Source organism: Citrus sinensis, chromosome 4 (genome assembly GCF_022201045.2).
Source record: "Citrus sinensis cultivar Valencia sweet orange chromosome 4, DVS_A1.0, whole genome shotgun sequence".
Taxonomy (NCBI): domain Eukaryota; kingdom Viridiplantae; phylum Streptophyta; class Magnoliopsida; order Sapindales; family Rutaceae; genus Citrus; species Citrus sinensis.
In genome coordinates, this window is record NC_068559.1 from 28,952,598 (window position 1) to 28,968,378 (window position 15,781).

The window sequence follows — 15,781 nt, forward strand, 5'->3', positions numbered from 1 at the left end:
GCTCCTATTTAGTTGGATCATCGATTTGATGACTAATGATTTATTCCAGGGGCAAGGTCTAATCCACGAGAGAATTGAAATTTTCCCCAAGTAGCCAAAGATATCGAGTGAAAAATATCGTTCCCTGCATAAAAATGGCAACACTTAAAAGGAAAGAAATACTTCTGAGCATAATTTATAATACTATATTCAGAAATGAATTCATCTGTATAAAGGGCAAAAGATATACAGCCAAGAAAACCCAAGTACAAATCGCTTTACAAAACTGAAGCTATGGGACAAAATATGGATTCGTTGCGAAGAAATATAGAGGCCGTCCTGGGTTGCTTGCTAACATGTCTGATTATAAAAGAGTTCAGCATCGACTTTCCCCCACTAAGCCAGTGACTGTGCCCCAACATTCTCCGCTACTCCACACTAAACCAGCACAAAAGAACATTGCCAATAAGAAAAAAGAAATATATTCACAAAATAAACAGACCATTTCTTGGTTAAGAGCATTCAACCTTTCGAGGGTTGCTCGATCCAGGGCCCGTTCATTATATTTAGAATGCTACAAGCTTCACTATACTCCAAATCTGGTAGAAGCTTTGGTGTTAGTAAGAAACACCTGCAGAAACATTTGACAGAAACAAATACTTTTAATGTCAATATTTACATTTCTCAATAAACACAAGAGAAATGACTTGCTACAGTTATGATGTTATTAAAATAAAATAAAATTGGTGGGTACTTACTGCGGTGTATTTGGTTGGCTGGCAGCTCTCACTAATTGCTGAAACATCTTCCTCTCATTTATGGGGTCCATTCCTGTAGAAAGACGTCAGCAACCATTATGATTTTTCTTATATGCTGTGTGTTTTATGCGGCCAGTAGCACCACAAAAACAATACAACTAACCTTGGTTAATCTCATCAACCACTCGAAATGGGCAGTTCGTAAGATCTTGAAGAGAAACTAGGTAAAGGATAGTTGAAACTGAACGCTCCTTTAAGAAAGCCAAAAACAATGGTAAATTTTCAAGATTTCGTAGAAAAAAACCATTCTGGTTTTAGTTATTAACAAGGAAAATAAATTTGCTATGATACCCCTCCAGATTGATGGTGGGCACTGAGAACTTCAAGTTGTCCTGATTGCCTGATAACAATGTGGAACTGAGTCAGAGTGTAAACCAATGCAGTACAAATCATACAAATTAGGCATCACAAATCAAAATATTCTATCATCAATAATAGATCTAAAATCAGTAAATGGGGCAGAAATCCTCATGTAGCCACATAAGCAGAGGCAAAAACCACTCCATTACGAACCAACTGCACAATGTCAACAGATTAACATGTGCTAGACCCTGGTCCTCTTCAAACCAGATGTGATCAGGCTATTGGAACCAGAAGCAGAATCAGATGGGATTTTATCAGTGAAACAAACTAATACCTGCCAACAATTGCATCACGTATAAAAACAATTGCATCACGTATAAAACTGCTCATATAACTACAAGACCATGGCATATTAGATCAAAGGGCCAATATTACTAGCAGGATCTAAGCTATATTCACCTGAATTTAACTTTTATAAGTATTCCAAATTTGTCAAAGTCTGACTCGTGCTCATCTGGAAGGGGAAAAGTATTGAATCAGAGGAAGATTTAGTCAACAAACCGAGAGTTTATGAAGAAATTAAAATATATATATATATATATATATATATATATATATATATATACCCAATGAAACTTCTCCCGCAACAGCCATCTCTTGAAAGTTACGACTAAAAGTCTCATTTATCTGGGCAACAAGGTTCCTCAATGTTGGAAGCCATTTTTCCTGCACGTTAAAACGTAAATCCAAATCAAGGCATGTATCAACCACAAAAGAACCACACTGATGTAATCTGGTGAATAAAGATACACAAAGAGATTTATTTAATAACTAATTGTGAGGTTTAGGGCAAGAGACAGTTGAAAACTGAATTCATTAGAGGAAAGTAATCTGGAAGCATTTGGATAAAATATTGCTGCAAAGGAACCCAAAATTTGGGTAAGTGAGAAGGAAATGGGAGGTAAGAATGAAGGAGGGAGCTTGTCTGAGCCGTAGACAAGCTCCCTTAGCAGGACATGGAGAATTATACATATTGCTTTAATAAGCCTCACATTGACAGAATCAACGATTAGCAACATCTAAGAATGCAAGCAATCTCATTTCAACTTCCTAATTTCAAGATTTCACAGCAGTAGATAGGAATACAATAGCGGAGGGCAACAAATAGTTCATGTTGTTAAAGAAGAGAACCAATGAAATTCCAGACCTTTAAGGCATCTATTTCAGCTAAGAACCTCTTCAGTTCCTTCTTATCTGCTTCCTGTTTCGTGGATAAGTCTTCTATCTGCCAATGTGATTGCACTCTGAATGAAGTATCATTCCAAGTTACCAAAAGTAAATATATAAAAGATGGAAGAATAGTACCTGCCGCTGACGGTGTTCATATTCCTGCAGTATGTTCTGGTTTAGGAAGAAAATGGAATTGGCTTGAGAAATATTATCTTGTATAGCAGCCTCCAACTCCTCAATTGTTGTAGGCATCTGTAGGCAATAATAGAGGAAAAATTTCAGTCCATGAACAAAGAAATTACAAAGCTGAAGGAAACCAGAAGGAATATAAAACAAAATTGAAGCCCATTATAGTATCTTGAACATGCAATCCATATAACCAAACCTCAAGAAATTCCTTTTCAAGTTCAGGTGTGATAAAAGCAATTGATTCTGCTTGCCTCTTGGCATCTGAGAGATGTTTTCGACAATGCTCCACCTCTTTTTTACCTAAAGAGCACACAAGAAAAGTTTTTACAAAAATAAATAAATAACTACTGATTCGGCATATTTCTTTTATTCCAAAAAAAGTGCAGAACAAAAATTAAGTCACACAATCAAACTTCAGCAAAGAGATTAGCTATTAAAAGGGATTCACATTATAGTATTAAATATCCTTTGACAAATTATAGTACCTTTTATATCATACAAGCAAAAGAATGTCATAATGTATTGCTTTCTTTGTATGAGATAGGTTTCTTACAAGGTATTCATATTTTTAACAATATGATATAAGTACTTCTATAGAATATTGAACAAAAAGAATGCAGATTATTAAAAACAATGTAAAAATACAAGATGAATTTCGACAAATTTCTAGCAATAGAAAAAACTGAAACTGCAACTGAAATAAAAATAACCACCACTTACAATCTTCATAATGCAATGATGCCTGCAGAGCAAGCTTCTCATGCTGCTTGAGATTGAATTCCAATTCTCTTATCTAATACATTTTGTATTCAGCAAAACAAAAGTCAGTAATCAGAAATTACCAACATATGTAGAGCTCTGTACCATATACCAATTGCCTAGTTATTCCAAATTAATTAACAAATAAAAGAAGATAGCACGCATAAATACTATGAACAGAAAAATGGGCATAGCACTTCAAATTCATTTAAAAACTCATGCATACTTCATTACAAGGGTAAACTTCAATTCATCTTCCAGGTAGACTGACAATCTTGAATTTACTCCCAAAAAATATGAAAACTTCAATTTATCCCCCATTTTCCTTAAAACGATGGCAAATGTGGTGTTGGGGGGGGGGGGGAGGTGGTGTGGAGTTGTGACTTTTTTCCTTTTTCTTTTTTTTAATCTTCTAAATAGAATGGGGGTAAATTGATGTTTTCACATTTTGGGGGATAAATTGAAGATTATCATCCTAAATAGCAGATAAATTGAAAGTTTACCCTCACTATAATGTGTGAATAGCTAAAAGAAAAGTCAACTCCGAAAAATTTTGATAAATGTTTCAATTTTCTATTGCATTCCTATCCTACAATATGACTTCAACTTAGTGTGTAAATAGCACTGACTTTTGTTTAGAAATAGTACGAAAAGAGTAAAAAGAAAAAAGAAAAGGCTCTCTGACAAGAACAAGCAGACATTGGAGAAAAATCAATAGCACAAGAGGCGGTTTTAGATCGTTACTGGAAGAATATTCAAATGATAAGCCATAAATATCATAATCATACTTTGGACAATGAAATAACAATTTAATAAAGAAAGTACCTTGGCATCAAATTCAATGGAGGCCATATGTTTTTCTGCATAGCTCCATTTGCAAGAAACAATCTCGACAAGTAAATTCTGTCCAATTGAAAATAAAAGGAAAACAATAAACATAAGATAATTTTACCAACTAAATTATCCCGAAGGTAAATAGCCATGTAGATCTGAGCCAAAATCTCCAAAAGATTTGTAATTAGCACGTCATAACTATCTGACCAATTAGAGCAGCCAAACATGGCTCCAAATGCAACTTCACCTTAATTTCAATGGCATATTTGAACTGCTGAATATTAAGATCAGCAGCTTGGTCAACGAGCTTGGCCAGAGCAGTATTTATGTCATCCTCCTTCTCAATTGATTCTAATTTCCTTTTCCTCAGATCTGTAATCACGATGGTAAAAAAGAATTTTCTAAATAAATTCAAAATATGGATAAATTAAAAAACTTCTCTGCGTATCAATAAAAATAAATCCTATGTACTTACTGATGTGATTTTCCATTTCACGCCGCTTTCTCTTCTCTATTTGAACAATATTAATAATTTCCTCCTATAAAGTAGGCGCAAAAACAAATTCCAATAACCATCCCAACTATTTTATATTCAGTAGCACAGAAAAATAAACATTTACAAGTTTACAACAAGCAGATAGTATATTGGTATTAGCATATAAATGAAAAAGAGAAAATTTTACTGTCTCATCATACCCGCTCTTTTTGAAGTTTAGCTGCTTCATCCTCTATAAGTCTTTGCTCAGTCTGCATAGATTTCAAGCTTTCCTCTAGCTCATCAACAGATTCTTCCAGTTTCTTCTTCTTGGATCTCAGTCTTTCAATTTCATTACCATCCGCACCTAAGCCAAAAACAAAATGACAGCTTGGAAAAAGCACAAGAGTTCCTGATCTAGACTTCAGCTTAAGGTTTATAGAAACATACTGCACAACAGAAGACGTGACTGATTCACAGGTTCTACACTAGCTGAGACATGTCCCCCATATCTAGAAATAGACCACCTATAGTGGTTTTCTGGCGTCCAAAAATCCAAAATTCCCAACTTTGCAACATTATCAGCCTTCTGATCAGTTTCCTTTGATCCAATATACTGGGGGCAAAATAAAGTAGTTACTAGCTATAAAAGAAAATAAAATGTAAAAACCAAATATTTTCGAAACAGTTAATTATTTAACTTCTTGTGCTTAACGATACGGGCTTCCAGAATGTTTAGGTGAACTGTGTATCTGCAAGGGAAGTTTAAGAAGCATACTGAAGAATCAAGACCAAACTGGCTTATCAAAACCTCCTTCACCGCATGCGGAGCATCAAACACTTGATCAAGTCGGGCAGAGATGCCAAGTGCACGCATCTGCAAAATATGATAAAGAGAGAATACCACAGATTACTCATTTTCATTCAAATGCAATACTAGATAAGGGCTTCAGTTATGGGTACCTCCTCTGAAATTTGAAACGGCTCCTTGCGAGAACTCTCATTGCTCACATAATTCAAGATAGGAACATCAAACGGTTTCAGGTTTTTGGCCAGAAAGTCCCTATCACCAGCATCCTGAGTGATGAAAGACTGCAAATCAAGAAAAATTATGTCACTGCCATAATATATAGTGTCCTCGAAAGAAATGTTGACTTTTTCTTTGGAAAATCAATAAGCATTTGACAGAAAGAGAAACTATAAGATCATCATAAACCAAGAAATAACAACATTAAAAATTAGCAATCTATTTATTTACACAAAAAGGGCCATAACAGCTTCTGCGCGTGCACAAATACGCACAAAGAAGCACGCACACACTAAGTATAACCCCAACATCAATATTTCAAGGGCTGCATTGCTAACCAGTACTTATGCTGGGTATAATTGCACCTAATTTACCTATGTCATGCAAGAGTGTGTTCGTGTTTTTGGACCATTACACCTTTTCCACATCTTGAATCCTGTGAATTATCCTTTGAAGAACTTCAGCACAAATCATAGAGTTCAAAATCTCACACAAGGTCTCCATAGCATTCTTTTCTTTCCCTTTTTCTTTTCCTGAAATGTCCTAATCACCCAAATTCTGGTAACAATAAACCATTCGATGGCTCTCTACTAATAGAAATACAAACAACTTGCCCATGAGGAGAAGCATTAAGGAAAAACAAAAGAACATAATGTTCATGCCTCCATTCTTGAGTGAAAATATCAATTGACAAAGACTTTCTATCAAGTCGGATTGATGAATCTTTAGAAATTTGACATTTTTATGCATCTATTAGCATTTTATAAGAAAAAAAAAATTCATCCTTTGAATTCCTACTCCAACCTTTTTCAAGCAGCTAGCATATGATTTCTCACTTTTGCTACAAACGTTGCAGTGGGGCTCAAAAGAAAATAAGCATATGGTAAACCAATAAAAAAAGCAAGAAAGACAAGGACACTTATTCTTAATTATCAGCAGAATATAATTAAAAAAAAAAATTTGAACAACAACAATTCAGCATACCTTCCAGATGTAATGCCCTACGTGATCTTCCAAGTAGTTAGCATGGGCTCGATTTGAGACATTAACCTGAATTTGTACTAGCAAGAAACATGAGAATAAGCAGATATAATGTCATTAATTTAAAAAATCTAAATTTTAACATACGTACCTCGAGCAGCACAGGACCATACGCCTCCTTATTTAACTCATGACGATGTTGTTGTAGCCAACAATAGGCCTCAAATATGTTTTCAGCTCCAGAATTTTGTAATGCATGCAAAAGTTTGTTATTTTTATCCTCCATATCCTTTAACCTAAAAAGGGTATATGAAAGAGATAGGATTAGGAAACTTGAACTTTCCTAAGGCACATGGACAGCAATTTCACGTCACTCTGAACCTTACCTGTCCGAGCACTGCCTCAGGGTTAATTTATTTTGATTTAATATTTTTTCCTTTTCTGATTTCTGAAGCCTCTTTTGATTTGCTTGAACTCCGAGCTCCAATATTTGTGAACCTAACTTTTCCTGGTCAAAAGAATATATTTTAATAACAGGAGTAAAGATAGGACAGATCCAACCAAAATTTAGCAACAAAAGATACCAAATAATGCTTTTCATAGTGCTGAAATATCATCGGGGTTCATTCTTTTGAGTCTAACTTGATCATCATTTTATAATATGTACTCTTGAGTCAATGAATTATTGAGTGAATAGTTACCCTAACAAATAAGAGTTGGATATATCATTAATGAGAAAATCCCCCGAAAAATCAATGTTAGTAGGATTTACAATACAATATCTGACAATCAACAAAAACAGAAAACGTACTAAAAAAATAGTTGGTCATGTCAACTGTTTGAGTTAATTATAAGCTATACTTTTAACTGCTTTGAGCCAGTACCAAGATGTCAACTTACACCACATCCAATCGGGCACTGCCAGAAGAGAGTAACAAATCAAAGTTAGAAACAACACATACAATTTTGTCATGGGGAGGTTCATATGCAGGCACAGTTTGAAGATCTAGCTCTGCAGCAGCAAGTTCTTCTCTAGCTTTCAAGATTCTTTGTTGACGGGACTGCTCTTGTCTCCTTAACTCTTGCATTTCCTTGTATTTACCTTGTACTTGCACTCCCTATGAGAATGTATGAACATGGAAAACATCAGATTCAGAAAAAGGATGTCTTGTACAGTAGTTCATATAGAAATTCAGCTTCTGGCATTAGCATAAAACAGCCTCCAACGTCCCTAACATGAAGGAAAAAATCAAATGTTCAAGCAGGATGCTATTTTTTCTTGCAATTTAAGATGCATTAAAAGTACCACTTGGTCTACTTTCTCTACAAAATCCATATGTTTCTTGCTATTCTCGTTGATGAGACTGCTAAGTTTTTTGCAGTCACCATCCAGTATTGCTTTCTCCTGCTTTTTCCCCCTGCAGTCAATCAATTTGTTAAAAAGAATATCATCATCTTAAATAAGTTTCAACAAAAGCATCACAATCATATGAGTAGCAAAGAAAAGATTACAATGGCATTTCAGTTTGCAAATGGAAAGGTGCTTGGTACTACCGCTTATCACGACCAACATATAGCCTAAAATTTCATTAGTCCACATATGCAATGTTGAATTTCAAGGGGAAAAACACCCAAATATACTGAAAAGCAATTGATATTTTTTAAAATAGTTGCATATCATTCTGGACATCTTAATAGTCACAATGGTACATAAAATAGGCCAATGGTTGACCATCTTTCGCCTGGCACAGAGACAAGGTAACAAAGTCGCCTAGAATGCAGATTGACATGGTTCTTGGAACAGCAAAGAGACATTGTATGCAGACGAACTCAAAAGGTGGAATGCTGAAATAAGCTTACACATTGTCACTAATACTAGCTATGAAATCCAATAGTTTTAGGTTAAAACTTTAAAACAGATCTAGAAGGGAGGGAAACAAACTTGACGTGCAACATCGCTATTAAACAAGAATAATGTCAGCTGCATTGCTCAAGCAGTCAAAATTTTTGAGAAAAGAGAATATATAAATATATATTTTAAGCATTACTATTATCAGCTAAACTAGTCAACATACTCAATAGGCTTGCTAAATTCATGTAATGTATTTGCAGCTTCATCCAGCTTCTTCTTGGCATCTTTCTCCTGCTCTTTTGCTGCTATATATTCAGCCTTCTTCATATCATACTTCAGCCATGGTAATTTCTTTTTCATGGACTCAACCTAAATATGACAGCATAATCAACCAGAATACTATTAAGCACAAAAATAGTGATGACGAAAACCTAAAGCATTTCAAAAACCTTCTCCAGCAGTTCTGCTCTCTGACGAACACGCTCAACATCTTTTTCTTGTTCAACATTAAGGGCCTTGAGTTGATTCAAAGTGTCCCCATTTCTTTTAACAGTCTAAAACAAATCAAAGAAAAGTCCTTAAGCAAAAGTATAAAGCTGCACAAAATCATCCAATTGTTTCAGAACAGTAAATTAAGAACATTACACATTCAATTGTCTTCAGTTTACTGCTTTTTTCAACAAGAGCACAGTGTTGGACTGGAAGTTGAGGATCACCAACAGCCTTTTCAGTTTCTTCCAGAAGTTTCACTGGAGATAACTTTGCAAACTCACAGACCCTGTCTTGTGGTAAGAACTAAATACCCAAGCCCACAACGAGTACACACACAACCCATCGCAAAATAAAATAAAATAAATGAATAAATATAACATACATAAACAAGATGAAGTGCACAAATAACAAGCATGCCGTGTCCCAATTGTAAGTCTTAAAACTTACTTGAGTCAAATTGTTGACCTGGATGTTGAATCTCTTAGTGATTTCCAATACTTCTCCTTTAGGCACTACTTTCCCTTAAACCAGTAAATAATAAATAAATCAAACTGGCAATTGCTGAAATGCTCCATTAGTTGGTTAAATAACTAGAAAAAGTTCTAAATTTCCCAGTACCATGGACAAGAAATAGGCTTATGAGAGATTGGAAAAAGCTTACACCACTCTTGCATTGAGCATATAATTTTGACAAGAATGTAGATACAAGAGATCGTGCCAGATGAATGCAAAGTGTTTTTCCAATAATAATAATAAAAGCACGTTAGACAATCATGGAAATAGGTAGAAAGATTCCCAGATCATACATAATAAATGAAGAAATAAACACATAAAAGAAAAACCATTTGAGTCATCAGCTGCTGCAATATATTAATGACAATATCCAATAGCACAGAAAGATTTGACTTTGCATGCAAGATCCTTCATTTTTATGAAAAACGTAAGGTCAATTCACAAATGCAATTCACTTTATAAGCCAAAACAGTTTGTCCTTTTGCAGCTAGAAACATCTTATCATTTTGAGGGTAGACAATTGTAACTATTGATGTGACCCACAAATCCCATCTAATTTAACCTTGATGAATATAACAGCCAGTGAGTAATCATTAGGGATAATGCATTTGGCAAAATGCAATGCCATGTCAGAACATAGAAATCTAACCATTGAAAAACCACTCTGACTTATTTCGTGTATCGATTTTACGCATGATAGTAAGATGCTCCTCCTTAGTGTCTCCTCTCAAGGAGATTTTAATGTACCCAGACTCCTCTCCGCGCTTCACATATGCTCCAATACTTGTGGCCCTGCCAAGAAGCTTCAAAATAGGTCCCAACTTTATGTAATCCATGAAGACATAAATTATCGCAATCAAACAAATTGCAGGACATCAACCCACCTGTGTATCACCACCAAGAGCAAGGGCAATGGCACATACAAGAGAGCTCTTACCAGAACCATTTGGTCCAATTACTAGGTTTAGGCGTGATCCTGGCTTACAAATCAAGTGATCAAAGGTCATAAAGTTATGGAGCTCAATCTCAATAATATTTCCCGGCATGTAATCATCCTCTCCTCTGAAAGAAGTCATTTAAACACCAATAACCCTCAGCATTGCTTAACAAACGTGAAGCGAAATTATAAGAAACAGAAAATTGAACCATATGTAACACTTCAGTTTAGCTTCCAATACTCTTTAGCAAAACGAGCTCAATAGCGGTACTAAGCTCATTACGTTTATCTCCAATTTCAACCAAATTTGTTACTTTCTTCCATGTTTTCTTCACACAGCCGTGAAAAACATGACGCCTATTTTATTATTTAAAGAAAAAAAATTGAACCCAAAACCCTAACGCTAGCTCCTAATAAAAGTAAAAACAAGAATAACTGAATAAGTGATATAAGAAAGCCAAACAGAAAAGATGAGACGCTTATCTCTTCCAAATTCGTTTTCTTCTCCCTCATTATCTCACACAGAGCACACGCAAACACGGAAACATGAAAAACAAAACAAAAAAATGAAACCCTATTTTACCAGACACTAATGAAATTATAAACACTAAAGCAAGCAAACAAGCAGCAAAAGATGAAATTTTGACCGTAATCAAGCAATTACAAAATGAACGAAAGAGCGATTGCGAGTGGAAGATGTGTACGGACCTGGATAGTTTTAGTCGTTTTACCCGAGGCAGGTCCATCGAGTTCGAAGAGAACAACTAATGATTTATTTTATTTTAAACAATTAAGAACAAAAAATGTTTTGTAAACTGATTATTGAAGCTCGATTGCGGATAAAAAATTTGCGAGTTTGCAATGGGCTGAGATCGTGATAAATGAGAATCGAAGCTAGGTTTCCCCGGGGAGTTTGTGAGCGTGTGCGCCCGAAGTCGGGGAAAAGGGCGCGAAAATAGATTTAGAAAGTGGGAAATTAAGAGGGCATTTATTAGTTTCTGCCATGTTTAGAAAAGCTATGATTATTACATACTAAAAAATTTAATAAATATGTGATGTGATTGAACGGAAAATAATAATATAACTTAGCAGTCACCACGAGTCAATATCCTTCGTACCCGTTTTTTTTTTTTTTTTGAAGCCACTTCTAGAGAGAAGTGCATGTGGATGTAATATCCTTCGTATTACAATGACATAGTTTTTTTTTTTTTTAATACAATTTGAATTGAAATTTTTTTTTGTGTGTGTATTTTTTTTTATTTTAAGGAAGATATTTTCATTTTGTTAAAGTGTCGATACTATTAATAAATATAAAATATAAATTTTAATATATTAACACAAAAAATATTTATTTTTATTGTATTAAAATTTATATTTTTTTTATATTTTAATGACATTCTCACTTTAATAACATGAGAATATCTTTGACAATAATTATAATGATTTCTTCCTCTTCAAATTTAATAAATCACTAAGGGGCCCTTCTAAAATTACTTTTAGAATATTCAAAAGTGATTTTAAAAAGATAAAAATTAATTTTGATATTTAATAATTTTTTAAAAAAAATCATTTTGAATAAAATCTCCCGATCCTACATGCTACAACAAATGTTAAAAAGCAAGCAAAGTATACTTTTCAAAATCTAATTTTGATAATAAATTTTTATACGTATTACAATTCCATAGATATCCTCATATGTATTATAAAAATATAAAATTATCCTTATTAATTAGAAAATAAAATCATTATCATTAACTTTTAAGGAGATTATTATTATTATTACCTATTATATTAAGAAACAAAATTAATTTAATAATATTAAATATTTATTGTATACACACAATAAAAATATATTTTATATACGTATCTATAAATATGTAAAAAAGTTTTATTCAATATTATGTTTAAATCATTTACATTTTTATAGTAGTTTAATATTAAGATTTACCAAATACATATTAATGCTTTTAAAATTATGACAGTTTTAAAAATAATTTTTACCAAATATTTAATTGATTCTTATAACAATTGATTATTTTTATAGTATAGTTAATAACAATTATTTTAAAAATTATAATATTACTAAATTGGCCCTATATCGAGGCATATGTAATATATACATAATCATATATTTATATGTGATTCAAAGTAATAAAAAAAATCATACATATTACTATAGAAATTATCTAATCAAAGATCTCTAATTATTTAAGTTAGAGACAAATTAAAAAATAAATGAACACGGACTATAATATATTGTATGTTATTTTATAGAGTATTATAATTTAAATTTTTAATTTTTAATTTATCTCTAAATTTAATAAAGTCAGGAATGCTCACTGAAAAGCCACTTTATAATATTACTATATGATATTTCAACTAAAACATTTCCTTCGGAATTAAGTATTTATGTATCTTATTTTCAGTTTTTGATGACCTATCCAGCAACAAAAATACAAAATATCTAAGCCACTCGGCCTTCTCCAACTTGGAGAGCAGCAGTTCGAACCCCCACAATACATGTGGGGTATTTTCTTTCTCAAATAAAATTGAGTGAAGGCAGTCTGCTTTCTTGCCCCAGTGCGAGGAGTAGACATCCCTCGAATATTTAAGAGGGTTAAAATTTGGGCAGCGCTCCATTAGTATTGATATATATTGATCCCGATTATAGTCTGATTTGTACATATCAATTATATTCTCATATAATATGAGTTGTAATCTGAGCAATAATATCATGTAATAAAAAAAAAAAATACAAAATATCTTCTCCATCTTCAAGAAAAATATCTCCAATGCATTTTGACCACAGCTTCATTAAGCCTTTGCCATCCTCTTATCCGCTCCAGCAAATTAAAATGCACACAGAGGCAGAGGCAGAGCAATCTTCTTTAATCTTAATGCATGGCCGTAACTAGCATATGGTCTTCATCTCCAACTCACTCAACACTCCCTTCTCTCAAAACCCTTCACCCTCTCCCCCCTCCATCACTCTCCTCTTCTCCATCTTCTTGCTCTAACAAATACAATATAAATATTAACTTAGTCACCAATGAAGCACTTGCACTACACCCTGTCATTGAATCAGCAACTGATGCCGCGGCATTGGCAAGCGCGGCAGTGCGTACTGCCAAAGATGCTGTGTCATTTGCTAATGGGGCTGAAGAGGTTTGCTTTGATGATGGAGAATGTGAGAGTGTGTTGAAAATGATGAGGAGGAGAAGCAGGAGAAAGAAAAGGACGAAAGAGAGTGATTTTTTGGATAAAGAAAATGGGGAACTTGATTATAATTTGGTGAAGTGTAAGACGTCTAATTTGTATTTGACCCCTAGTGAGGAGGCTGAAATTTGTTACTCTCTCAAGGTATCTTTCATCTTTCTCACAATTGATGTAGTTTAATTTTCAACTTCACATTCATCTATAATTCATTGGGTTATAGTTTAGTTGCCAAATTTGGTTATAAATCTTTTTTTTTTTTAATTTTTATTGTTAGGAAGCTTGAACTTTTATTCAATGGGTTTAATCAACAGGGAAAGAGATAATGTGAATATTGAATGAATGTTATTTTTAAATGAGGATTGAATTGATGCTTCATTTTGATGGAAATTCTGCTGAATTTGATGTCTAATTTCAAAGTCTTTGCAATCGGACAGGAGGGAGCAAAGCTGGAAGAAGCTAGAAAAACAGTTGCACAAGCTGAAGAACATGAATCAATCTCAAAGCAGTTGGCTAAGGCCACAGGGATGAAACAAAGCAAAGTGGATAAGATTCTGTGTAAAGAAAGAGAATCGCAAGAGAGGATCATTCGAAGCTATCGCAGCCTTGTTGTCTCTATAGCCACTGGTTATCAAGGCAAAGGATTAAGCCTCAAAGATCTCATTCAGGTTACAACGCATTTTTCACTTTAGTGTTCTTTCCAATACTTAGCTAAAATAATTTATCTTTTGGCATTGGCAGGAAGGGAGCATAGGGCTTCTTCGAGGGGCAAAAAGATTCAATCCAGAGAGAGGATATAAGTTGTCAACTTATGTTTACTGGTGGATTAAACAAGCTATTATTAGAACCATAGCAAACAAATCTAGAACTATTAGATTACCGGTGAGACCCTGTGCCTTCATAAAACATTTTGTTCTTAATTTGTTCGCATTGAGAAGATTTAATTAATTATCTAGTAGCCTTGTTAGAGTAATGGGAGGTAAGCTGGTAATTAGTGAATGCATGGTTAGCTTGTTGTGTGTAGGGGAGCATGTCTGGGATGGTGGCCAAAATTGCTGAAGCTAACAATGTCTTGAGCAGAAGGTTAAGGCGAATGCCTACTGACAGTGAGATTGCTGAAATGCTGAACATCCATGTTTCAAATGTGAGGCTTGCTATTGAGAGAACCAGACACCCAATTTCACTGGATGGAGCTATAACTGATACAGGTTGCATGACACTGCAGGTGCCTCTCTTGAATCTTATATCTGAGTAATGAAATGTAAATGCTCTGTTAGTTCATGATATATAACTTTGTCACTTGGTCATCATTGAGTAACTTATCAACCCATCGCAGGATATCATACCAGGTCCAGATGAAACAATGCCAGAAAAGATGGTGCAGAAGCAGCTAATGAAGCAAGAGTTGAAGGAGCTTCTCCAGACACTAAGTGAAAGAGAAGCAGATATATTAAGATTACACTTCGGCCTAGATGGACAGACCCCAGTGTCCTGCAAGGAGATAGGAAGACTTTTAACTCTTTCAAGGGAAAGAGTTAGACAGATTAGAGGCATTGCATTAACAAAATTACAACAGACAAATATTCGAAACAATCTGAAAGTGTACATGGTATAGATCCTCTTTCATTCATGAACACATTGAAGTTAGGAATAACAGATTGTACAGCTAGTTTGTACCAAGAGATGAGAATGTTTCCCTTTGAAAATTATATACATAGTATTCTCTTGGTTACTATTTACCAACACTGGGGCTAAATGGGGCCTCAAGGCTGTCAATGAAAATTATATACCTTAGCTACTAGCCATGCATGAGTTTCAACACCATTGATAGCTTAGCTTTGGTCATCAGATATTTTCCCATTCCAGCTTCTATAGATTCATTTCTTTTTGTCGCAAATATAGACCAGCAAGAAAGGAAGACCACACAAACATGGAGGATTACTCACGCAGATAGAGAGAGAGATCATTTGGGGCCCGCGCACTTTCGTCATTGAACTTAATATATATATATATATATAGATATTTTGTACCAAGAGATGAGAATGTTTCCCTTTGAAAATTATATACATAGTATTCTCTTGGTTACTATTTACCAACACTGGGGCTAAATGGGGCCTCAAGGCTGTCAATGAAAATTATATACCTTAGCTACTAGCCATGCATGAGTTTCAACACCATT

At 34.2% G+C, this 15,781-nt stretch overlaps 2 protein-coding genes across 3 annotated transcripts; one reads left to right on the plus strand and one right to left on the minus strand.

Annotated features, from left to right (window-relative positions):
- Nucleotides 1-151: 151 nt before the first annotated feature.
- Nucleotides 152-11,431, minus strand: LOC102630865 (structural maintenance of chromosomes protein 5). 2 transcript variants are annotated; one of them, XM_052440294.1, is made up of 30 exons: nt 11,098-11,431; nt 10,337-10,514; nt 10,102-10,244; nt 9,387-9,460; nt 9,093-9,242; nt 8,897-9,001; nt 8,671-8,816; nt 7,902-8,013; nt 7,558-7,713; nt 6,982-7,103; nt 6,747-6,891; nt 6,599-6,664; nt 5,551-5,679; nt 5,366-5,464; nt 5,038-5,203; nt 4,809-4,954; nt 4,588-4,651; nt 4,360-4,484; nt 4,104-4,181; nt 3,240-3,312; nt 2,716-2,819; nt 2,466-2,582; nt 2,308-2,385; nt 1,727-1,826; nt 1,560-1,614; nt 1,089-1,137; nt 901-988; nt 738-810; nt 507-610; nt 152-417 (listed from the first exon to the last, which is right to left on the minus strand). In XM_052440294.1, exons 2-30 carry the CDS (start codon nt 10,396-10,398, stop codon nt 356-358), a joined length of 2,991 nt encoding a protein of 996 aa, XP_052296254.1. In that variant the 5' UTR covers nt 10,399-10,514; nt 11,098-11,431; the 3' UTR covers nt 152-355. The 2 variants fall into 2 exon arrangements, with proteins under 2 accessions (XP_052296254.1, XP_052296253.1); XM_052440293.1 differs by having other exon boundaries at nt 10,102-10,255; nt 11,098-11,430.
- Nucleotides 11,432-13,218: 1,787 nt separating this feature from the next.
- Nucleotides 13,219-15,403, plus strand: LOC102630560 (RNA polymerase sigma factor sigD, chloroplastic). The gene is made up of 5 exons (XM_006482861.4): nt 13,219-13,749; nt 14,040-14,270; nt 14,344-14,484; nt 14,627-14,827; nt 14,939-15,403. Exons 1-5 carry the CDS (start codon nt 13,291-13,293, stop codon nt 15,215-15,217), a joined length of 1,311 nt encoding a protein of 436 aa, XP_006482924.1. The 5' UTR covers nt 13,219-13,290; the 3' UTR covers nt 15,218-15,403.
- Nucleotides 15,404-15,781: the final 378 nt, after the last annotated feature.

Bases quoted from the DNA above. Each gene is read 5' to 3' on its own strand.
- LOC102630865 (XM_052440293.1), bottom strand. From the start codon at position 11,135: ATGGACCTGCCTCGGGTAAAACGACTAAAACTATCCAG. The intron at 6,665-6,746 runs GTACGTATGTTA...GTACAAATTCAG, and splicing joins ATGGTCCTGTGCTGCTCGAG to GTTAATGTCTCAAATCGAGC. The intron at 2,386-2,465 runs GTACTATTCTTC...TCACATTGGCAG, and splicing joins ATGAACACCGTCAGCGGCAG to ATAGAAGACTTATCCACGAA.
- LOC102630560 (XM_006482861.4), top strand. From the start codon at position 13,291: ATGGCCGTAACTAGCATATGGTCTTCATCTCCAACTCACTCAACACTC. The intron at 14,271-14,343 runs GTTACAACGCAT...TGGCATTGGCAG, and splicing joins GCCTCAAAGATCTCATTCAG to GAAGGGAGCATAGGGCTTCT. The intron at 14,828-14,938 runs GTGCCTCTCTTG...AACCCATCGCAG, and splicing joins CAGGTTGCATGACACTGCAG to GATATCATACCAGGTCCAGA.